Genomic DNA, 25,335 nt, shown 5'->3' on the forward strand with positions numbered 1-25,335 from the left:
ATTTACAGTAAAAAATTTTCTTCGAAAATAAAATTAATAGATAACTCCCCCATTAAATCTCGTGATATATTTTTTTCAAAAAAAAAAAAAAAAAACGAAAACAAAACTGAACACTACCCTACCCTATCCATACATTAATGTCTAGTCGACCAACATGGCAACATTGTTGAAAATCTTGTTAACTTGTCAATAAAGGCTGCGTTTGGTAGCATGGATAAGGACTGGATTAGTCAATAATCCACCGTTTGGTTCGTTTTTTAAGCTTTTCCATGTAACCCACCGGCCCGTGATTAGAGGCCAATTTCTTGGGAAAAAGGGCTGATTACAATCCTAGGGGGAAGCAAGGTATTCTTATCCTAACTGCTACAGTAGCTTCGATTAATGGGACGTTGGACATTTATGCCCTTCGCCCTAGCATCTATTCTCCCCCCTTTTTTCGTGTAACCCGACGGAGACTCCATGGTAAATGTTCCATTCTCACCTTTCTGCCGCATTCGTACTCGAAGGTACCAGAGGTATGAAATCTGTTACATTGTTCCATTTTTTATTTTCATTTTTTTTTCTCCTTCGATATAAGCTCAGTATTTTTCTTATTGTGCGCCAAACATTGACGAGTATTAATGGAGATTTCTGGATCTCTGCAGGTAGAGAAGGGTTGGTTGAAGATGAGGTTTGGACCTTTTCTCAAGTTTATTGCATCCATTTCTTCTTCTTTTCGTCTGTCGAATTTTTTTTCTATCAATCACTTTTGTTTCAATAATTGTCCACCAACAGATTTTTTTCTCCATTGAATTTTTTTAAATATATGCTAAGTTTTCTTCTCCTTCGTTTGCGAATAAATGAAAACATGATAGGCCAATTACTTTGTTTACAGTGTTCAAAGTTTTGTTTAAGAATTTGAAGAAAACTCCATACCATCTCCTTGGCAGCAGATCTGGGAACAAAGATTTTGACGGAGCTGAGAATCTTTTAAACGAATATCAATTCAATTTCAAAAAATATGAACTGAGAAATGGAGGAGAAGGGATCGGAGATGGTATGCTCATGGATTTGTGAAAGAGAAGTGGAGGAGAAGGGATCGGAGATGGTTACTAGGTCTTTCTGACATTTTATACGTATTTGCAGAGTAGCGAGGGCATTTTGGGAATCAATCTATTGTCCAACTATTAATCCTAAACAAAAAAAACCAACCAAACAAAAAATTGATTTTATTTTAATTTACGAAAATCATTATAAAAAATATATTTATCCCACATTTTATCCTTACACTAATAATCTTATCAAATGTACCAAGCGCAGCCAAAAGGTTTTCTTTTGAGGGGAAAAAAAACATGAAGAATAGTTTTTATTAAGAAGCCAAAATAAATAATCTTTTAATTAACGCAAATATATATTTAATTAATGAATGCATTAATTCCATAATCTCTGAAGATGTATATCTCATGTCAAATGTCTACATACATTTTTTTTATGGCATGAGACCCCCAATCATTACTCTCCTATACAATACTAAATAAACACCCGAGATAATGTATTAACCTATAAATTATGCTAGTCAAGTAAATTGCTTAGATAAGCATATGCAACAAACTTGTCAAAAAATATCTTAATAAAAAAAAATCAAACTCATGATCATTATCCAAACGTTCACCAACTCAAAAAGCTCTTTGAGGACCTCTATACACTTTCTTATATTATGTCATTTTGCTCGTTCAATTATGCCGTCATATTACTAAATAACTAGAAAAGCTGTCCATGTTTTTAATTCATATTTTAATAATGTATCATCAAAATCAATTAAATGTATTCTATCATTAAGAACAAGCCATAACCGAACACAAAAAAACCAACACGGAATTATTTAACTAAATGAATTTTGTTTGTTCATGAATTTGAAATCTAACTTCTTTCGATTTTTATCATTTGTTTTGTCTTTATATCTCTTGGGCATTTCCAACCTTCCTCTTACTGGAGGAATCCTCCATTATAGAGGAAGGTTGACACTCCAACCATCTTCTAAATGCACTCTCCATTTTGGAGAGTGATACAATGTTCTTCCAAAATGGAGGATCATTGTACATTTGGAGACATTTTTAGATGATGTTATTAATTACAAAATTGTCATCCTCCAAAATTGCAAATGGGTCCTTTTGTAATTTTTTTTTCTTTTTGATCCATTTCAGTTTTCTAATTATTTTTAATTAATTTCAATGTTCCATTTATTTTAATTTAGTTTTAATTTATTTGAAGTGTTTTATTTTATTCATAAATTAATTATAATTTTAATATTTATAATAAACATCAAATGAAAATGATGAACAAGATCATGATTAAAAAAAACACAACACAATTTAGTACAAACATTTTACTAAAACATAATTTATTACAAACATTTATTGTCGACTTAATTTAACTTGGAAAACATACTATATTTTTTGACAAAGTAAAATAGGCAACACTAAAGGACATACCACCAACAAATTAAAAAAAAAAACGCAAACAACAATAAAAATAAACACATTCATTGCAATCAGGATAATACATTAATAGTCTGAAATATCGGGTCCGGGTGGTGAAGTTCCTCCGAAGAATTGTCCAAACGGTGTAGAATTCCCAACAATTTAATTATGTATTGTGTTGTTTGCAATTTAATGACCAAATAAATGATTATTTTAAAAAATTGAGTCGAATAAATGTTAATTTTTTTATGTTTAATAATATAATACATAATTATTAATATATTACACGATTTTTATTTGAAGCTTATCGAATTAATTCAGTTGAAAGATATAATATGTAATTATTAAATTACATATATGTGTGTTTGTAAAAGAAAAAAAATAGAAAAATTGAGTATTTGGTAATATTTAGAGAATATGGGTTTGAGAAATTTTTTTAAAATAGAGGTCACAAATCTCTATTTTGGAGGATAGAGGACGAAAAATAGAGGATATGAGTTGGAGATGACCTTGTTCAAAGGTCCTTTTAAATTTTTTTTTTTGTGAAGAAATGTCTTAAAAAAATATTATTTGACCAAAGTTATTTTTCAAACTATCACATTTAACCACATTTAACTGAATTTATCCAATCTAATAAAATGTGATTTTAAAAAACAAAAAACTCGAAATATTTATTTAAACACATTAAATTACTTGAGTTGTTTTTAAATTCACAAAAAATTATGTGAGATAGTTTTACGAGTCAATTTTATGAAACAAATATCTTTTTTAAGTCACTTATAAAAAATTATTATTTGTATGTCAATATATTATTTTTTATTATAAATATAGACAAAATTAACCCGATTTGTTACCATGAGATCATCTTTAAAAAAATTCTTCTAGATTTTACTGGCTTGTGCGGAGTGCTCAACCCGCACTCAACTCGCGCAAGACACATCATATCATTAATCATCATTAGCGTTTAACATCTTCTCCTAAAATGAACCGAACAGGTGCCAATTAATTTCATCGATTTTTTTTCTTATTAAAATATTCATTAAATAAAGGTCAAACGAGAGTTTAGTTTTAAAATTTAGTTTTTAAATAAATTATTTAATATTTTTTAAAACACAACACAAGTCTAATACATAGGACAGAGAGTAATTTGGATAACTTGTAATTTTCTAAAAAGAAATATATGTATATTATATTTAATTAATATATTAGTAAGTTTGATGGATCATGTGTGAATTTTGAAAGTTAATGAGAATAATGTGAAATGTCTATAATTGTGTAATTAAATGTAATTAATTATAAATATCATTTCATAAATAAATATCTGGGAGAATGATAATTTTTACATGGTTGCAATGACTTTTTATTCAGTAATTTCTGTTTACGGTTTTCAGGGGAAGTATGTCACTAGTAGAAATCTGCGAGATCGGTTGTATCGAGAACTTGAACGAAATTTAGCAATGAGAGTTGAAGATGGAGAAACTTCAGATACATTTATTGTCAGTGGACGTGGGACTTTATTGTCAGTGGACGTGGGACTCTGCATATCACTATATTGATAGAAAATATGTAAGAATTTATCAGCTTATGTTTTGATCAATGATTATTATCTTCTTTTTGTTTTTGAAGATAATGATTATTATCTTCACTCGGTGAAATGTTCCTAAATTTTTCCAGGCGAAGGGAAGGATATGAGTTCATGGTGGGACCGCCTAGAGTTATCAATAAGAAAGTGAATGATAAGCTACTTGAGCCTTATGAGGTGATTCTTTACTGATTTAGTTCATTTACAAACCCCTTTTTTACTAAAAATAATTTGAAGTAATTTAGTTTTACCAACAAGTATATTTTACCTGTCATTTGAAGGGGACTTGGGTGCCTCTTTTGTGTTATGTATCTATCTGTGGCATGTGGGAGCTATTTATAGTGGGAGACATTTGTCTTTCCCATGTGTACAATAAAGTGATAAACAGTTTTTGTGGCATTTTTAATGCGAAGATACACAACAAATCAGCTTTTGTCTTTTTTTTTTGCACCTTTCAAGAAAATACTGCATTAGTTCACACAGCTAGAATATAAGTACATTTTCACCTTTTGATTAATTTTGTAGCCATGTTGTCTCTACTCTAGATGTGAAACTTTCTGTTTGGGTGCCCTTGCAGATAGCTATTGTAGAAGTTCCGGAAGAATACATGGGACCTGTTGTAGAACTTCTTGGCAGAAGATGTGGCCAGATGATCGATATGCAAGGAACTGGGTATTATAAATGTTTCACCTTCATTTTTTTTGTGTGTGTCTAATTGTTTTTCGAGAACCATATCTTTGTTCTTAATCACAAACAATTTTCTTTTAACTGCTTCATTTTTCTCTCATGCTGTGGAGTCTCTCCTGATCTGTTCCTTTCATGTCTTGCTTTTTCTCACATCTGCCACTGAAACCTCGTATCTCCTAGATCGGAAGGCACGACGTTGCTGAAATATAATATACCAACCCGGGGACTTCTTGGTTTAAGGAATGTGATTCTCACAGTTTCTCGAGGCACAGCAGTTCTGAATACAATATTTGATGAATATGGACCTTGGGCTGGTGATTTAAGTACCCGTGATCTTGGTTCACTGGTAATTTCTTACCTGGATTGAAATTAACCTCTTTTACCTTCGAATAAAATTTTCGAATGGTTTCATGAATGCTTTTACGCATCTTTAAATTTCTGGTTTTAAAATGTTAAAGAACACTTGGGAAACAGGAGTTCACTCCTGAAATTTTCTTGACATTCAATCGGTTAGCAAGCAATAACTGCCCTATTGTCTTGTGTGATTATTTATATGTTACATCAATTTAAGTTGCCATTTTGGCTGATGTATTGTTTGAAAGGTTTAAACTATTCTTTACTGTCAAGTAAAACTTTTGATATGGCAGCAGACACTTGGTTTTACATATTAATATTAGAACATCCAATACAAAAGTTTCACTTCCCATGAGTTGTAAGCCGAAATAATATAAAATATTTGAGCTATATCCTTACACGTAGCTTTTGAACAACAAATGTCACTTGTTCTCATTAAATATCAAACTAGATGGGTCCTTTCGTTTTTTCATTATCCTTTTCCCAGCTTATAGATGGATTGGATTATTTCATCTGCATTCTAGGATAGCCAACTTTCATATGATATAAAGCTCATAACACAATTTACTCGTCTTTTAAGGTGGCTTTTGAGGATGGGACGACTACATCTTATGCACTCTCAAGCTCGCAAGATAGAGGCCAGATGTTTATTGGCCCTGGAGTTGATGTTTATAAAGGTCAAATCATAGGGATTCATCAACGCCCTGGCGACTTGTCCCTCAATGCATGTAAGAAAAAAGCTGCCACAAATGTCCGTTCTAACAAAGAGCAAACAGGTAAGTAGTGCACTCCACTCGCACGATATAATAGTAGCTGCTTATTAGCGGAGCTTTTGATATGCTTCAAATGAATGAACCATTTTCTTGGTACATGCAGTGGTTCTTGATACCCCACTTGATTACAGTCTGGATGACTGTATCGAGTACATTCAAGAAGATGAGCTAGTCGAGGTTACCCCCTTGAGTATCCGGATGTGCAAAAATTCGAAGACTCTTAAGAAATCTCGCTGAAGTTATTCTTAACAGGCCAACTTTTGATTCACTCCCAGACCTACAGATGGAAGATTTTTAATTATTAGACAGCAAAACATTCGTATAAACGCAAAACTATAAGGTATACAGATAAAATATAGGATGATTTTTGAACCATTATCTGCAGATCTTTGTAGAGATATAGAACCGAATCTTGGTAATGTAGAATTAGTGTATGCAGCAGGTTTTGCCAAACATTTTTCTCTGTTCAAGATTGTCGGAGCATGGCTTAAGAGCTCGTCTTGAAATGTATTTGTGTTTCTTTTCTTGGTATTAATTGCTACTTGATATGTACTACATGATTTTTTTTCTTTCAAACACCCTTTGAGATAAGAAATAAAGGTGGGCATGTCCAATTCATATTGGGTATATTATTTTTCAATGGACGTCACATTAATTAGTAAATATCTACCCATCATCAAAGTACTTTTTAGGTAGCATGAAATTTTCGTAGGCTTCACAGGAGCTAAATATCCTGTAAACTCGAGTTTTTGGCAAATTGCACTCTTGAGTGGACATTTGTCGTCTTCTTTTCTTTTCGTTTCTTTTTAACTATTGATTGAATTATTATTTGTTTCAAGTTCCACCTTTAAAAATTTAAATCTTTTCCACATTGCAACCTCTCAAATAATTTTGCATCTAAAACTGAAGTTTAACCCCTTCAAGGGCAATTTTGTAACTACGGAGATTAACATACCATTTTAAAAAAAAAATATTTGATCAATGTTATTTTGTTAATAGCCCTATTATTAATTGATGAGGCTTTTCTGGATTACACTAAAATGTAATTTTTAACAAACCCGAAATTAAAATATATAAGTAGTTTTGAGATAATATAACTTACGATACATGAAAATAATAGGATTTTTTCTTATTGCAACTTGGGGGAGTGCGGTCGTATTTTTTCCGGGCTTGAACCTTAGTGTTTCCCACAACAGAGAGAGATGATTATGTTACATTTTAAGAGAATTTGGTTTTAACTTTTAAGATATTCATTATGTTTTTAATTATAAAAATGATGAAGTGTTTTTAAGAAATAATTTGTAGGGCTTTTATGGGTAGCATAGATATTTTTTTAAAAAAATTTAAAATATTACAAGGTTTTGTCATCTATATATATATAAAAGCAGAGTTTTTATTAAAATAGTAGTTTTCCGCCAAAACGTAATTGCTAAAAAAAGAAACCAGATAAATTAATAGTGTATATATATATATATATATGTAATTATGGATGATGATGATGATTTTTTTATTCAAAAATTGAATTTTAATCGGATATTATCATTATTTTGAATTTCAATTAGTTTTTTTTTTGTAAAAATATCCATAACTATATGATAATTATCAATTTTCGGTTTAAAATTTGATAAAATGTTATATTTTTTAAAAAAAAATCAATTAATTTTTGTGTATCTAAATACATATAAAAATAAATGTTATATATATAATAATGTCTCAAACTTCAGTTAATTTTTTTTATTTCGATAGTGAAATTTTCATAAATATAATATACGATAATGTATCAATTTTTGGTTCAAAATTTGAAATTTAATTGGATTTTATCATATATCATTTTTAATTTTAGTTAATTTTTTTGTCCAATTTCCAGTGAAAATTACTTAACGCAATATATGATAATATAAAAATACTCCGTTTTATTTTTAAAAATTGATATTGTGTTATCACGGTTTTTAATTTCAGTTAATTTTTTATGATATTTTATGATATTGCACCAATTTTTGGTAAAAATTTGAAATTTGGTATATATATGGAAATTTTCATAAACTCAATACATGATAATATAATAATTTTTAATTCAAAATTTGAAATTTATAATATTTTATCATTATTTCTAAAATTTAATTAATTTTTCTCTCTCTATATATATAAATTTCAATTAATTTTGTCTATATATGTGTGTATGAAAATTTTTATAAATATTATACATGATAGCATACCAATTTTTTATTCTATATATATAATTAAAGCACGTAAATTCAATATTAAATTTTTTTTCGTTTACATTGATTCACATTTTCATGTATATATATATATATGTGTGTGTGCATATATATATATATATATATATGTATGTATCGTTGACATAATTTAGAAAATATAATTTATTTTAAAAATAATTATGTTGTAAGAAAGAAAGAGAAAATATTAATTCTATACTCTTTTTTTTTTTATGGAGAAATAAACGTCTGAAAGTTTATTTCTATTAAAATTTTGTAGATTTACAACATATGCAAAATGTTTTATGAATGATATATATATATATATATATATATATATATATATATATATATATATATATATATATATATATACTTTTGATCCCCTGCACTCTAGGGTGCAGGAAAACTGTGTGCGACCACTAAAACCCACTATCGGTGGTGGGTTTTAGTGGTGCAAAAAAAAAAAAAAACAACAAAAACCACTAAAACTCACTACCGGGTTTTAGTGATCGCACTAAAATTTCCTACACCCTAAGGTGCAGGGGATCGGATCTATATATATATATATATATATATATATATATATATATATATATATATATATAATATATATATATATATACCGACTCAAATTTGGTGGATTTACCATGTATACATAAAAATTTCTATTTTAACTTGAGCACACTTGAAATATTAAAAACATACTTAAAATACAAAAACATAAAATAATAATTCAATCAAATAATTCTATATATATACATATATATATAAATAACTATAATTAATACACGTAAACTCTTTACAAATTTTTCTTCTTTTAGAATTGGTTCACAATATAAATATATATCTATAATAATGTCCAAAAATAATTCGTTCAATTTAATTTATTTAAAGAAATTTAATTAGCAAAAAAATTAATAATAAAAAATAGATAATGATTAATACTATAAATAAATTAGTAAGTTTCTATTGAGATTATCTCACTAATCTTTATTCGTGAGACGGGTCAACCTTACTCATATTTATAATAAAAAATTATACTTTTTTCATAAAAATAATATTTTCATGGGTAATCCAAATAGAAGATTAGTATCACAAAACTGATCCGTAAAACCGTTTCACAGTAGTTTTGTGTAAATAAATATAACAATATATAAATTTTCATTCAAAATATGTTATTTCGTTTACATAATTTAGAAAGTCGAATTTTCTTCAAAATATACTTATGTTATAAAAAAAAGAGGTAAATATTAACATTGTACACATTTTTTATGGAGAAAAATACGTCTGAAAACTTGCTTCAGTTCAGATTTTGATATATTTATAATATATATGCAAAATATTTCATAAATGATGTATCTATATAATATAACAATCTACTCAATCAAAGTTTTATAGTTTACCATATATATGTGTGAAATGCTCAATAATTTTTATATGTATGTATATCAAATCACAATTTACTGTTTATTGATGAAAATTTGAAAAATCTATCATATATACAAGAAAATTATCATTTCGATTTGAACACACACGTAATATATAAATAGTTTTGGGGTACAATAATTGTCCCTATTGGGTAGAGCAATCGAATCATGACGTTTGAGTTGCTGCGTAGTTTAAAAGATTTGAGTTGTACCATTACCACCAGCTATAGCTTTTGATAAAGCGACAAGTGTTCTGTCCTACATTTGGTATCGTTCCATATAAAATTTTAAAACTTCCGCTGCGCCGGGTATCATTTTTTTTTCCCGATCCGGAGAACGACCGTGTTCCAACAGTGGTATCAGAGACAGGTTGCTCTCGGATTTTACGATTAAAATTTATTCGATTGTACCGGCCTCGATTTTTCAGAAAAATAAAACAAAAATTTTAAATTAAATTCCAGGGCAATCGGGCAGCGAGTATCGCTGCCCACGGGCAACGAATGGCTGCCCGTCTCCACGTGGGCAGCCCTATCCCACGTGGAGGCCGGGCTGCCCGGGATTGTCCCGGGCAGTCCGGAAATTTTAAAATATAATTTTTGATTTTTTGAAATTTTTTAAATTTCAGTTTTTGGTCCGATTGAAAATTGTTTTTGATTGGTCCACGAGGCATCGGATCAAATTGTTTGAGTCCGAAATTTTAAAAATTAATTTTTGGATAAATTTGAATTTTTGGAAAATTTATAAATTTTATCCATTAAATTAGATTTTATAAAATTAATAATTTTGGTACAATTGATATTAAAATATGATTTTATGTATAAAATTGGATTTTATATGTAAAATATGATTTTATGGATAAACTAGATAAAATATGATTTTATATATAAAATAAGATTTTATGTATGAAATATGATTTTATCTATTTATATTTATTGTCATTGCATGATATCCAATAAATTAATTTTTGAATTAAATATTATTGGATAAGGATGATCGATTGTCATGACCAATGTTATAGGTGTATGTTAAGTTGTTTACATTTGGTTTTAATTATTGTTGTTGGATTTATTAATGGGTCTGGTTTATGGCCCAATATGAATTGTCATATGTAATAAAAGTGGGCATGGTTTATGGCCCGTTCCCACCCCTTAAATATGTATCCCCTGCTTGTCATCGAAATTTATTGTAAATTTTAGACTTAGTGGGAGATGAAGATTTGAAGACAAAGGTGGGCCCAGCAGACAATAAAGACCGAAGAAATGTAAATTGGAAGCTCAATGTAATAGGATTGCATTGCATACTTGCATATTACCTAGGATTGGACTTAGACTCGTGATTGGAAACCACGGGTCGATTAGTAATGGAATCGATCATCCTAAAATAATATATGATATTATTGTTGTATGCATGTTTAGACTAAATTGTATGAATCTCGCAAGCATACAAATTTTAAATGATGAGACAAATTTTCAAAATTAAAATCCCTCATTTTAAATATGATTTAAAATTGATATCAAGATAAATAAAGGAAATTTAAATATTGTTTAAATGTTCCTACCTTCCATCAACGATCAATGTATGAGATGCTACCCGCGGATACGGTCCGGCTCATATTATTAGGGGGGCCGTTCGTTGGAAAGCTGTACATTAGATCGACACATGTTGTAAGTTGGATGGAACTCTCATGGGATTGGCTCATATTATTGGGGATCCACATGGCAACCGTCCATCACAACTTGATATTGATGGGTCATCTTGACATGTCACAATAAACGGCGTTATATACCAAAAACTCACTCAACATTCAAAAAAAGGAAAATGAAGCATCAATAATTATTGGGTTGTTTGGTTCCGATACAATGTACTACAAAATATGAATCGAGGGAAGAAAGGTACACCAACAGTTTCTTTTTCCAATTCCAGCCCTTTCGCACACACATATAGATAGCCTAGCTAGATTGTGGTCCACCTTGATGTGGAACCAACATCGGATAATTATTGTGCAGAAAAATGTTGGATCATCTCCAATTATTGTTCACCAAAGAAGAATGCCTATCCCTAGTAAGAATTTAGCATACTCGAACTCATGGAGGGAATGCACAAGGAGGAATGAACCTCACAAATATAAATAGTAAACAGAAAATTGTGGTCACCTTTCAAGAAAATAAAATAAATGGAATTTGTGGTCCAAATACCTCGAGTTTTCTTCTATTTAAACGCATCGAATCAAAGGAGTCATTTCAAAATTTTCTCCCCACCCAAAAGGAGGAGAAGGCTTTTGGTGGACACGAAAAATTTATCATTCGTTTCTTTGGAAACATACCAAAAACTTTTGAACAATGGCTAAGTTCTTGAAACCATGCCTGTTTCTATTTATCATTGTTGTTGTTCTTGGTACGAGATTTTAAATAATCGTGCATCAAATCTATTTCCCTTTTTCAAATAAAATGGTTACACATTGTTTGTGCGTGTTTCTAATTAGGTACTTCCCAAGTTTATGCCGCTTTACGGCTTTATGACTACTCATACACAGCTGAGGCAAGCTATCTTCCGATACTCTTTGTGATCATACTAAATCGAACCGAATAAGCCGATGGATATTGTAGAACAGGGGAGGGCATATGTTATCATTACCTGATCTTGTCTTTTTTGCATGCATGCAGTGTCTGAAAACACCCCTAAAACCCCAATATGATGGAGGGATAGTTGTGAATCCCGAACTGAGTGAAGGATTCACTGGTTGGAAAGGATATGGAAAAGCCAAGATCCAAATCAGCTTAGCTGATGAAGATGGCAACAAATACATCACTGCTGCCACCACAGACTTGGTTGCTTCAGCCCGCTCCAACACTTCCTTCCATAGCTTTGCACAAGATTTTAATCTAGACAAAGACATGCTCTACTCCTTCTCTGGTACGGAAACTGAATTTGATTTCTTGCTAATTTATGAAACTATAAACAACATATATACATTGTTATAATCCTTTTGTAGCTTGGTTGCAAGTAAGAGAAGGCGAGGCCCATATAAAAGCTATGATCCAACCAAAACACAGCAATGTTAGTATTATAGTTGGCAGGGTCGAGGCTCGAGAAGGTTGTTGGTCCATGCTCAAGGGTGGCTTCATCCTCGACGTCTCCGGCCCCGCAACCCTTTACTTTGAGGTACTCTTATTCTGCTATACATCTTCATTGAATGATCCTAGTAACGCCTATAGCATATTGTTCTACTAATTTATTTATTTTTCATATTTATAGAGCGACCTTTCAATTGCTGAAATATGGGGAGATAGCATCTCATTGCAGCCATTTACATATGAAGAATGGAGATCCCACCAATATCAAACCATCGAGAAGGTGCATCATTTTTGTCACTAGATTTTCATCCCAACAGAGCTAACAATTCATATTGTATCCATTTCAGGTACGCAAGACCAAGGTGAAATTCCAAGCCGTGGACAAAGCGGGTCGACCCGTACCCAACGCCAAAGTATCCATCAAACAGATGGAGCCACATTTCCCAGTGGGCTCTGCAATAACCGTGCACATCCTCAACAACACGGCCTACAAGAACTGGTTCCTCCCCAGGTTCCGTTACGCAGTTTTCGACCATGATCTCAAATGGCAGGCCACAGAGCAAGCAAGAGGCGTCGTCAACTACTCGCTGCCGGATAGATTACTCGAATTCTGCAAGGAACACAACATCAAAGCCCGAGGCCACACGATCCTCTGGGAAAACCCGGCGGTGTTACCCCCTTGGGTCGGGAACTTAACCGAGAACCGCAAATACTTCCAAGCAGCAGTGGACATGAGAGTACAGTCGGTAGTGAACAGATACAAGGGCCAATTCATCCACTGGGATGTCCTGAATGAGAACATGCATTTCTACTTCTATGAAGACAAGTTAGGCCCCAACATCACCGTCGATTTGTTCAAGAAAGTGCACGAGATCGACCCGGAGACACCCCTGTTTCTGAACGAGTACTTCACCATAGAGAAAGCCGTGGACAAGCTAGCATCCCCACCTCGTTATTTGCAGAAGATCGCTGAGATAAGGAAGAAGGGATTTAACGGGACCATCGGGATCGGTTTGCAGAGCCATCTCACATGGTTGAGCCTGCCGTATATGAGGGCTTCATTGGATGTTCTTGCTTCCACGAAGCTGCCCGTTTGGGTGACTGAATTGGATGTCTCTGTTTATGCTCCGGACAGGGTGTGGGCCTTGGAGAATGCGATCAGGGAGGTTCATTCTCACCCCACAGTTCAAGGCATGCTGCTTTGGACTTCATGGTATCCACAGCCAAAAGGGTGCTGGCGTATGTGCTTGACGGATGATAATTTCAAGAACTTGGGTACAGGGGATAAGCTGGACAAGTTCTTGCATGAAGTGAAACATGGAGACGGTGTGCATGGAACCACTGATAGCAATGGCTATTTCGAGGCATCGCTGTTTCATGGAGAATACGAAGCTGGTGTGGATAAGGAGACGGGTTCGGAGAGATTCGTGGTGTTGCCAACTCTAGAGGCACAAGATCCGGTGATCCTTCAGGTCGCGTGACTGATGAGTGAATGACAGAATCAAGAATTGGGATGAAAATATGTATGCATGTATGTATGTAATTTGGGTAAATGTGATGTAAAAATGAATCAACTTGTGTAAAGCTTGTGAAATGGAATATAAAACCTCCTTTCAATGGGGATACCGTATTAAAAAAAATGAGTTATTGAAGCATACGCATGCGATTTTCATCTGTCGTAAAAAAGTTTTAAAAAAATAAAATTCATCGACACGCCCGGAACATCAGCATCATATGAAACATTATGTGTGTATAAGATCGGTGTTACTTTTAAAAGTATATCAAAATAACTAATAAAATCTCCTTCCCCAAATTTGATGATCTCCTTTCCCAAATTTTAAAAGTATATCAGCTTTAAAAATATAAAATAACGAAAATTAAGTACAATATTAAATATAAACACATTTAAAATATATAATAAATTATTATGTAAAGCCTAATAAAAAATTTAAAATTTAATTATTTATAATTTGGTTAATTCGGTCAACCGAATTTTTTTGATGAAAGCCAAAAATCGAACCAAATTAATCGAAATTTTCTAACACTAAAACCGAATTTCCGAATTAACCAAACCGAATTTTCAAATTCTTCGGTTCGATCTATTAATTCGATTTAACCGAAATAATGCTCACCCCTAACCATAATAAATCAACCACAAATTTTTTATTTTGGTATCGGATGATCCCATGATCATAGAGTTTGCAAAATTTTAAAAATCAAAATTAAATATAACCTAAATGTTTAAAACTTTACAAAAAAATATTTAGATGACCGTATTTTTTATATTGTTTATACACTATACACCGTTTAATGTAAAAAATAACACGTTCATTTGATTGCTTTGTCCGATGTCTGTACTGTACACCTATGCGCACTCCCATTTACCCGCTGCAGGTACAAACACCACCGAACGCCGTCGTTTTACTGGAGAATTCGCAACCGCCACAGCTTCTCTTCGCAGCAAAGGAATTAAATCCTCGGCTCTTTCCGAACGACCATTTGTGTATTTTCTCCTGTTTACATGCATTTCGTGACCCATTGAGTTGTAAGATGTGGCCTTTGAGTTATAGTGTTAAGAAGAAGTTCAGGTAGGAGTTTATCGCTGATTTTGGAATCTGGGTATTGTTTATTGGTGGCAGAGAAATCTTTGGATTTACGTGGAGTTAATACTTGGCTTACTACACGATTTGATTCTTGCTTCTTTTATCTGTTACGTTGCTGGAGATGATGACTTGCTGAATGTTTAAATGGTCATAAATGAATTGCATGCTACTGGCTCGTTTCTGTATCATATTGAACATTAGCAAGCAGTTCTAATGAGATTTTTTATGTGATTCTGTTATTTGGGCAAGAATAGATACGGGATTTTAATATTTCATACCAATTTTCCAACTTTTGTTTTTCGTATGCAATGACATTTTTCCCATTTCAAGATTGGATTTTTCCTTTCCTCATTTATGCGGAAGGTGATTGCTGGTTGATATTTTAAGTCGCTAAATGGGAAGAGAAGAGAACGGCCTCACCCAGAAAATGGAGGAGGAAAAGTAGAGCCTTATAAGTCAAATGGTTCGAAAACAAGAGAAGTTTGTCGGACTGGAGAATTTAGACTTTAGTTGACCATGATGCATATTATGATGTTGTACTTGCCAGGACAGGGGGCACACAGTTTGTTAATGAATTATTTGAATTCAAATACTTATGGAGGAAAGTCATGAGGTGGATAGGGACTGCAGCCACTTATTGTTGAGCATTCCGACATTGGACGAAAAGTTTGGACCAGTTAAGAAGCGAAAAGAGACTAGCAACATTGTCATTGATAATGATAATGATGATGATTGCTACATTGAGGAGGAGAATGACCCTTAATGTGAACCGTTATAAAAAATTCCAAGGAACATGGAAAGTCTTGTGTATTTCATTTTGGGAGAGCTGGTTCACCATGGGTCATTAAATATGAAAGAAAGAGAAATTAGTTTAGACCAGGAGTGTGATTCAGAACCTAGGAGGAGATTAAGGAGTGAGATAAAACATGATTATGGACTTCCAAATCATCATATAGAAAATCGGCACAAGCATTATAAGATCTACTTCAGTTGAAATGAACGAGTCCTTGACCCAGGAAAATACAAGAAAGAGGTCAAGAACCTGAAGGTAGAGGCAGGAAACGCTCAACTGGTGACATGGTGTCAAATTTGGACTATCTTACTTCCCTTCAAAGTTCCAAATTGTTGATGATTACTTTGTTTGCACATTTGGGGGTGGTACAATAGTGTATGAGAAGGATGATATGCAGAATAATCAGGAGAAAGAGAATTCTGATATTGAACACGCTTCTGATGGTGAAATCCTAGATGTAGCTGCATTCTACAAGGAAGGAAATTTGAAACCTTATGTTAATGCTTCACCTGAAGTTAGTGAACATGTATGTTGATGTTTTAGTGCGGCACACTTCCACCAGTCCTCCTTTTCTATTTAACAATCCGTGCCACTTCATGTGTGTTGGGATCTTGATCACTTAGGCAGATGATGAATGATGACATCTTCCGGAACCTCGGTGGTCAAACCATGCAGCCTAGGTTTAGGCAAGAAGTAGTCGTTGTTCTTAGGAAGCCATATGACAAAGAGGAGCACAATAAGCCTTCGCAAGATGTTAAAATCCACAAACCAGGAAACCATCATATGGGACTTGCGTGGAGGGAATGAACGGTCGTGCGCAACAGAGAAAGTTGGAAAATCTTACATGGATAGATTTCCTGGTCAGATCATGATTTTTAGCTCTGGACTGACATTACCATGTCTTAATTTTCATGTTTGATGATCGCTTTAATTTCTGTGCATGTGAGTTTTGTCTTGAAGTTATGGGTCTCTTCATTTGATTTTTGACCGATTGTAGTTAGTTTCAAATTAAAAAAAAATGCAATCTTATGAAAATCTGGGGAATTTGTGGAAGGAAAGTTTTGGATTCTTGTTATTTTGGAATCACTTGGATTGGGTACGGCCGTTTATTTGGCCGTTCCTTAAGATGGCCTTGCTCATCCTCTGATTCTAGCAGAAAAGCATATGCAAAAGTTGAGCAAAGTATGGAAAAGAAGAACTAAATAAGGGAGATGGAGCAGGAAAATCAGATCATGTATAAAGATGTTAACGATCCAAAGCTAAGTGAAGTTCAACGACAATATCATATTAGGATCTTCGTAAGTGATTCAGTCATTAATTTATTCAGTTCGTGCTTTGTAGTTAATTAGATTTAATTAATTATACTTTTTTATTTACGTGATTTTTTTTAAAAAAAAATTTGCATGTGAGCTTTTAAAATATAATTCGTGTAATTTTAATTTGTTAACATTATATGTAATTTAATTATGTTTTTCAAATACAAACTTATCAAATTGAATAAAACACTTCACATTTCAACATCATCTCCGCAGTATCATTGCACACAAAGGGTGACAACCTCTTGATGTCCTAAATTAAATTTGAATAATCATGGGCACTCAATATCACAGCCCTCGGGGAGGTGAATACAAAAGGAAGAATGAACCTCACAAATATGTGGGTAAAAAATAGTAAAGAGAAAATTGTGGTCTACCTTCAGAAGTAAAATAAAATTTGTGGTCCAAAATCTCAATAGATTTCTTCTATTTAAACGCATCGAATCAAGCTAACCATTTCAAATTTTTCTCCCCACTAAAAAGGAGAAGTTTTTTGGTGGACAAGAAAAATTTTTCTTTTATCAGTTTCTTTGGAAACAAAACCAAAACTTTTCAACAATGGCGAAGTTCTTGAAACCTTGCTTGTTTCTTTTTGCCATTGTTTTTGTTCTTGGTACGATTTTATTTGTACATCACATCTATTTCCCTCGTATTTTTTTTCAAATAAAATGGTTACACGTTTTTGTGTTTTTCACAGGTAATACCCAAGTTTATGCCGCTTTACGGCCTTATGACTACTCATACACTGCTGAGGCAACCTACCTTCTCTTTGTGATCATATGAAATCGAGCTAAATATAGGACACGGTATTATCATTACCTGATCTCGATATTTAAATGCATGCAGTGTCTGAAAACACCTCTGAAACCCCAATACGATGGAGGGATAGTTGTGAATCCTGAACTGAGCGAAGGATTCACTGGTTGGAAAGGATATGGAAAAGCCAGGATCCAGATCGGCGTAGCTGATGAAGATGGCAACAAATACATCACTGCTGCCACCACCGACTTGGCTGCTTCAGCCCGCTCCAACACTTCCTTCCATAGCTTTGCACAAGATTTTCATCTTGACAAAGACTTGCTCTACTCCTTCTCTGGCACGTCAATTTCAGCAATCTCTGATATTCATATCTTATGATTTCTTGCTTTCTGAAACTATAACATGTATTGTCATAATTTTTTGTAGCTTGGTTGCGAGTAAGGGAAGGCGAGGCCCATATAAAAGCTATGATCCAGCCAAAACATAGCAATGTCAGTATTATCGTTGGCAGAGTCGAGGCTCGAGAAGGTTGTTGGTCCATGCTCAAGGGTGGCTTCATCCTCGACGTCTCCGGCCCCGCAACCCTTTACTTTGAGGTACTTTTATTCTGCTATCTTCATTGAATGATCCTCCTAATGCCTAGCATATTGTTCTACTAATATCTTTTTCGAATTATTCAGAGCGACCTTTCGATTGCTGAAATATGGGGAGATAGCATCTCATTGCAGCCATTCACATACGAAGAATGGAGATCCCACCAATATGAAACCATCGAGAAGGTGCATCATTTTTGTCACTAGATTTTCATGATGGATGTATATATATAATCCCAACAGAGCTAACAATTCATATTGTATCCATTTCAGGTACGCAAGACCAAGGTGAAATTCCAAGCCGTGGACCTAGCAGGTCGACCGGTACCTAACGCCAAAGTATCCATCAAACAAATCGAGCCACATTTCCCAGTGGGCTCCGCAATAACCGAGCACATCCTCAACAACACGGCGTACCAGAACTGGTTCCTCCCCAGATTCCGGTACACGGTCTTCGACCGTAATCTCAAATGGACTTTCACAGAGGAAAAAAGAGGCGTCTTCAACTACTCGGTGCCTGATAGATTACTCGAATTCTCCAAGGAACACAACCTCAAAGTGCGAGGCCACACAATCCTCTGGGAAAACCCGATAAAGATGCCCCTTTGGGCCACAAACCTAACAGATAACTGCGAATTCTTCCAAGCTGCAGTGGACATCAGAGTACAGTCCGTGGTGAACAGATACAAGGGCCAATTCATTCACTGGGATGTCTTGAATGAGAACATGCATTTCACGTACTACGATGAGAAATTGGGACCTGATGTGACTGTCAATTTGTTCAAGAAGGCGCACGAGATCGACCCGAAAACACCCTTGTTTCTGAATGAATATTTCACCATAGAGAAGGCTGTGGACAAGCTGGCATCCCCACCTCTTTATTTGAAGAATATCGCGGAGCTGAAGAACAAGGGGTTTAACGGGACTATTGGTATCGGGTTGCAGACCCATCTCACATGGTTGAGCCTGCCATATATGAGGGCTTCATTGGATGTTCTTGCTTCCACGAAGCTGCCTGTTTGGGTGACTGAATTGGATGTCTCCGTTTACGCTCCTGACAGGGTGTGGGCCTTGGACAACGCGCTCAGGGAGGTTCATTCTCACCCCACAGTTCAAGGCATGCTGCTTTGGGGTGCATGGTATCCACAGCCAAAAGGGTGTTGGCGTATGTGCTTAACAGATGATAATTTCAAGAACTTGGGTACAGGAGATAAGCTGGACAAGTTCTTACATGAAGTGAAACATGGAGATGGTGTGCATGGAATCACTGATAACAATGGTTATTTCGAGGCATCCCTCTTTCATGGAGAATACGAAGCTCATGTGGATAAGGAGTCGGGTTCGGAGAGATTCCTTGTGTTGCCAACTCTAGAGGCACAAGATCCGGTTATCCTCCAGGTCGCGTGATGAATGACAAAACCAAGAATTCGGATGAAAAATATGTACACATGTAATTGGGTAAATGAGATGTAAAAATGAATGAACTTGTGTAAAGCTTGTAAAAAGGAGGAAAACTTTCTTTCAATGGGGATTAAAAAATAAAAATAAAAAATAATAACTAGCACCAACTCTAATATTCGATAACGTCTTAAAGTTAGAAGTGACTAATCGAACACGCATGCAATTTTTATATTACTTCCACATTTGGTAGCTTAATATCTAACTTGCTTCAAATTTTTTATGGATAATTAATGTTGAACCAATTTTGAATATACAGAAAGTCTTTTTAATTGAGACTGCTTTGTTGTCTTCTCGCAAAAGGTATCGCTCAAATAGCAAGAAAGAAATTTCTTTCTTTTTTCCTTTTTTTTCAAAAAAAATAAATAAATAAATAAATTAGAGGTGTCAATGCCATGGTGCAATGCAATAGCACACCCCCTAATATCACCATCGCAAACCACAAACTCATAGCGCTATCCCAAAAGAATACGTCCTTAGTAAAAAGAACTTCGTTCGAAATAATGTTTTACAATTTATATTATATTAACACAATAAAATTCATCCTCGTACACGAAACAGGTTTAAAAAGCAGTATCACTGACCTTCATATTAAATTACATCTTTTTCCCTAAAAGTTTTACCATTTCCTGAAAATCCTGAGAACTGATCCAAACAAACAAACAGCACATATGAAAAAAAAATTAATATGGAAAATCTATGACGTCGTTTGACATATCATGTAAACACTTAAAAATTGCAAGACAAGTGATATCAGAGCTTTAAACATATTGTTGTAGCCACCGCGCCCGCTAGCGCGTCTTGTGAATGACCGGACAGTAATCTACCCTTCAGCACAGCATCCTGGATCTCTTTTCTTGACAAGAGCCACGATTTAAATTCACTCTACAATTCAGCATGGTGAAAATCCTTTCCATAAAAAGATAACCTGCTAGATTTGAAAAGAGATAATTACACAACTTTCCCCACATGATACCAAAATGTGAATGTTTACAAACCCCATGAGAAGGGGGATGGATGAATCAGGTTGAGCAAAGATAACTTAGATAGAAAAGTTTACGACTTTGATATCTAGGTGGGGTCCAATTCAACAATAAATTTCTAGTAGCTCAGTTTGCACTTCACCTAGAATAAAAAGATCGCAAGTCAAGCTTGACTTAAGTTTTGACTGAATTACTGAGAAGTAGACTCACCTCCACCCCTATAATCTACAATTTTTTTAGGATGGATAGTGTAACTTGTACACATACATCAGTAGACGTAGATGAGATTTGCAACTTGGGACAAATGGATTATTTAGTTACTGAAGATACCTGGGGCCACAATCGGAATTCAAGTTTACAGCTCTGATATTCCTTTTCCAGTCGACTTTTATCATCATCATCACCTGTATAAGCAGCAGAAAGGCGGAGCGCTAGGGAGCTCGGTTACCTTTCTTTAGCAATGCTGCTGACAACATACTCCATCATAAAGCATGAAGCTGCTCCCAATCAAACTGAAATTCGCTGGATAGACCAAAAGTAGTGAATGCAAGATCCAGAACCACTACCCAGCTCATCTCAGTCACTTATGCCTGCACCGTAGCCAGGGAATTAATATGCCACCCTAGCAGCCACATTCAAGGAAGCCCAAAACCTTCCTGGCTGGGTGCAGGCATGGCCCAGACCCCTCACCGAGGCCGGGCTACTCCAAAACTAGCATCATGTTGCTGCTGATGAGACTGAAATGAGAAATTAGCAAAAGGTGATGGATTGTGGTTATAGGTGTACGCAACAAATTTTTTTAAAAAAAAATTACTGACAATCAAACAAGGACAATTTCGAAGGGGGAAAATATTTTCAAGTACAAGAGAGCTATCAATAATGTAATACCAAAGTTTTAATAAAATATAATAAAAATGGGCACGTAAATTTATAAACCCTACATAACTGTATAAGCCTACCTCCGCATATTGTGCAATTTCTTTGCACAATGAAAAAAATAAACCTGGTGAATAAAGGAGTCACTTTTTTGTTAATGGAAGGAAGTCACCCATAGGTAGCCAAATTAGTCGAACCAAAGAAATAGATATGACATCCTTACAAATCATACCTGTGAAAAAGGCTGATGAACCTGTTCATGAGGATGGATGTAAGGTAGTCCAGCTGGTTGACAAGGATATTGAGGAGAATTCAAGTAGAGTCCAGAGTTTGCATGCATATTGACATTACCAGGACTAAATGGGGACATCATGGCTTCTGTAGGGCCATACCCAATACCGGTAGGAGCTGATGGTGAAGCCCATGGCGGTAGATGTTGGGGCACAGGTCGAGGCTGATGCTCAGAAGAAATTGAGGACTGACCGTGGCTTGATCCAAGCTGTGGAAATTCAGTGTTGTAGTTTAATGCAGGTGCATACATAGGCTGAATAGTGTAAGCCCCTCCACTAAATCCAAAACCAGGGTCAAACCTTTGCATGTACCTGAGGAAATTGTAAAACATTAGCTCCAACCCAACCAATGAAAACCAAATAATTTTTATTTTTTTCAAACTCTTGCAAATAACTTGGTTGACCAAAGCTAGATCCTTGTCCAAAAGTTATTCTACGATCAGCAAAGAATTGTTGTCTGTTAATCAAAAACCATCAATGTTTATTAAACAAATTAAAACATTTCATATTTAACAGAAACAGTAAGATCCACTTGGTGTTCACTGGTCAAACACAAGCAAATGCAAAGATCAATATTAACTAAAACACAATCACAATTAAATAAGAAAACAGAGCAGCAAAGGTCTTTAAGCAGAAGACAATCTGAATGTGATCCCTCCTTAAAAAAGCAAAAAAATGTAATGATAACAAAGATCTTGAGAAGCGCTAACAGTAGCAATATCAAAAATGAACAAAATGGAGTGGGACAGCCGGACAGGCAAGAAGGGAAAGAGAGCCAATCATACCTGTCGTATCTCCTGTCATAGTCGGGATCCTTACGATCACCTTCACGATCCCGAAAGATAGCCACTCTATTATTTGTTAAGTGCCTACCTATGGGCTCCTTCTCAGTCATACTCCCAGTTATTCTACTGCTGATTACAGAAGAATCGGAATAACTTCTGCCAATATTCAAATCAGACCCACCTACTGGAAAAAGCCTTTCTTCTGCCCTTTTATTCCCCACTGGACCCCGTTGAAAACCATCCTGCGCCCTATGTTCAGTTTCTGGTTTCCCACTGGAACTTCCACCAGAATTGCTGGAACTAAATATTCGTGCCCGAGCCCTATTATATTCCTCCTTTCTTTCCTCCACACTTTTAGAACTATTGGATTTGGCTAGATGAACATTTGAATTGCTCGTGGTCTGTGATCCCTTTTGTGGCCTTTGCTTGATTGCAACCTTATAAACTCCACCCTCTTCGGTAGGAAGATTTACAGGAATGTCAGCCAGACGAATCAAAGGAAGCCGAATATTAGAAGTCTTCCGAACAATGATCCTAGAGCCAGCTCCATCAGGAAGATTATTATCCAATAAAACCATGGACTGCAAAGAATAGTGCTGGGCTACGCGATGGGCAGCCAAGCGCAAATATGAAGTAGGAAGATGTTGGAATTCCATTTGGTCCCTAGTTGGATCGCGAATGAACTTTTCAACATCCTGCTCCATTCGCAGGACTGAACATACCAGAATATCATTATCCACTCAATCATCAAATGCAAATTAAAAACCATAATAAAGAAATAAAGACAGAGAATGCACAATCATAGGATCACAAAATTGCACGAACCATCAGGAAAGGATATTGGGGCCATCTCATCTTTGCAATTCATCAGATTTCATCATCTTGTAAACAAATTATGTGGATAAAAAACAGAAAAAACAGAAAATCACAGACCATAAATAAAGTAGATGCGCACAATCTCACTCGTGCATGTCAACTGGGGTGACAGTTCAAAATCGATTTGAGACAAAAAAAAATAAAGTTTTGCGACCATATATTCAAATAATGATGCATAACTTCCAGTAAAATTCGGTGAAACTGGCCGAATGGAAGAAAATTGTGAAACATGGATAATTAGTAGAAACTAGAGAAACATACAAACGCTTCCATTTCAAAAAACAATAATTTACACATGAAATTTCATTGAATTCAGGTTCCAATTACTAAAAAACTGACAAGTTTTGTTTCTGGGAGCATGGAATTTTAAGCTTTTTTAGCAAATTTTTATCGTGAAAGCTAAAATTTAACTTTGACCGGTGAACTTTCAATAAATATACAATCATAATTCACACAAAAACTACCAGAGCCATATTAAAAAATTTTGAATTCAAAACTTTTGCAAACATCCAAAAATAGTGTTCAGGAGGAAAGAAATAAAAGACTGAAAAAAATCGAACAGATAGATAATACTGCCTCTAACAAAGACTCACCGGAGAGCCGCTCGCGAGGATTCTGTATGGCTTCCCGCAAAAACTGATCCACTGACTGAATCAAATCATCTTTGCTAGATCCTGAAACCAACACTGAGCCATCGGCTATCTCGGGTTGACTCGAACTAGTATTACTAGAGCTTGAATCCTTTCTAGAAGAAAGCAAGAGACGGCGCATGCTGGCGTCAACATCGGCAACCTCCCACGACTCCGGAGGAGCGAGACCGTCATCCGGCGCATCCAAGGACGTCGCCGCAGCACTCTCCATGAAATCTTCTCCAACTGATGATTCTAGAGGTTGATGTCAGATTTGTGAATCATCGGATCCAGGCGAATTCCGAGGAACAGTAAAGGCTTAGATTTGAACAATCAGCTCAATATCATCCAAATCATTGGGTGAATTACAAGACAATAAAATAATATTTAGGGTTTCGACAAAACGAAAAGGGAAGATAGGGTTTGAGGATATTTTTATTGGAGATGTGAATTGGCACGTGTTTAGCACGTGATGCAGATTTTATTATGTATTTGCTTTAACTTTTTGGAATTTGTAAACTCATGGGTTATGGCCCATTTTATTTATTTAAGCCCACCTAAGAAATTAAATTGGGTTTCAAATCATTCTAGTTTTTAATATTATTATTATTTTCTACAAAGAGAGGGGAGGACGAGTCTCCGATAGATTGATGGATATGTGTGACCAATTGAGTTACAAATTCAGTCTCAGTTCTAATTATTTAAATAAGATATTGTTTTGCTCTTAGGATTGGGATGGAGGACAAATTATGTATGTGTTTGATCCATAAATTAATTTGCGACATTAATTTATCATTTA

General features: G+C 34.5%; 3 protein-coding genes and 1 pseudogene across 4 annotated transcripts; 3 read left to right on the forward strand and 1 right to left on the reverse strand.

The window, feature by feature from the left end:
• The first annotated feature begins 459 nt into the window (after positions 1-459).
• LOC140861789 (putative elongation factor TypA-like SVR3, chloroplastic) lies at positions 460-6,365 on the forward strand (annotated as a pseudogene).
• Positions 6,366-11,758: 5,393 nt separating this feature from the next.
• LOC140866593 (endo-1,4-beta-xylanase 5-like) lies at positions 11,759-14,159 on the forward strand. The gene is made up of 6 exons (XM_073271621.1): positions 11,759-11,895; positions 11,984-12,039; positions 12,165-12,414; positions 12,494-12,663; positions 12,757-12,855; positions 12,923-14,159. The coding sequence occupies exons 1-6, from the start codon at positions 11,841-11,843 to the stop codon at positions 14,054-14,056; spliced, it is 1,764 nt and encodes a 587-aa protein (XP_073127722.1). The 5' UTR covers positions 11,759-11,840; the 3' UTR covers positions 14,057-14,159.
• A 3,585-nt stretch (positions 14,160-17,744) lies between these two features.
• On the forward strand, positions 17,745-20,242 carry LOC140865917 (endo-1,4-beta-xylanase 5-like). The gene is made up of 6 exons (XM_073270759.1): positions 17,745-17,900; positions 17,985-18,040; positions 18,134-18,383; positions 18,473-18,642; positions 18,727-18,825; positions 18,913-20,242. Exons 1-6 carry the CDS (start codon positions 17,846-17,848, stop codon positions 20,044-20,046), a joined length of 1,764 nt encoding a protein of 587 aa, XP_073126860.1. The 5' UTR covers positions 17,745-17,845; the 3' UTR covers positions 20,047-20,242.
• A 356-nt stretch (positions 20,243-20,598) lies between these two features.
• On the reverse strand, positions 20,599-24,974 carry LOC140862194 (uncharacterized). 2 transcript variants are annotated; one of them, XM_073265199.1, is made up of 5 exons: positions 24,501-24,974; positions 23,032-23,743; positions 22,189-22,558; positions 21,411-21,817; positions 20,599-21,025 (listed from the first exon to the last, which is right to left on the reverse strand). In XM_073265199.1, the coding sequence occupies exons 1-4, from the start codon at positions 24,766-24,768 to the stop codon at positions 21,767-21,769; spliced, it is 1,401 nt and encodes a 466-aa protein (XP_073121300.1). In that variant the 5' UTR covers positions 24,769-24,974; the 3' UTR covers positions 20,599-21,025; positions 21,411-21,766. The 2 variants fall into 2 exon arrangements, with proteins under 2 accessions (XP_073121300.1, XP_073121301.1); XM_073265200.1 differs by having other exon boundaries at positions 20,599-21,028.
• Positions 24,975-25,335: the final 361 nt, after the last annotated feature.

Source organism: Henckelia pumila, chromosome 4 (genome assembly GCF_033568475.1).
Source record: "Henckelia pumila isolate YLH828 chromosome 4, ASM3356847v2, whole genome shotgun sequence".
Lineage (NCBI taxonomy): Eukaryota > Viridiplantae > Streptophyta > Magnoliopsida > Lamiales > Gesneriaceae > Henckelia > Henckelia pumila.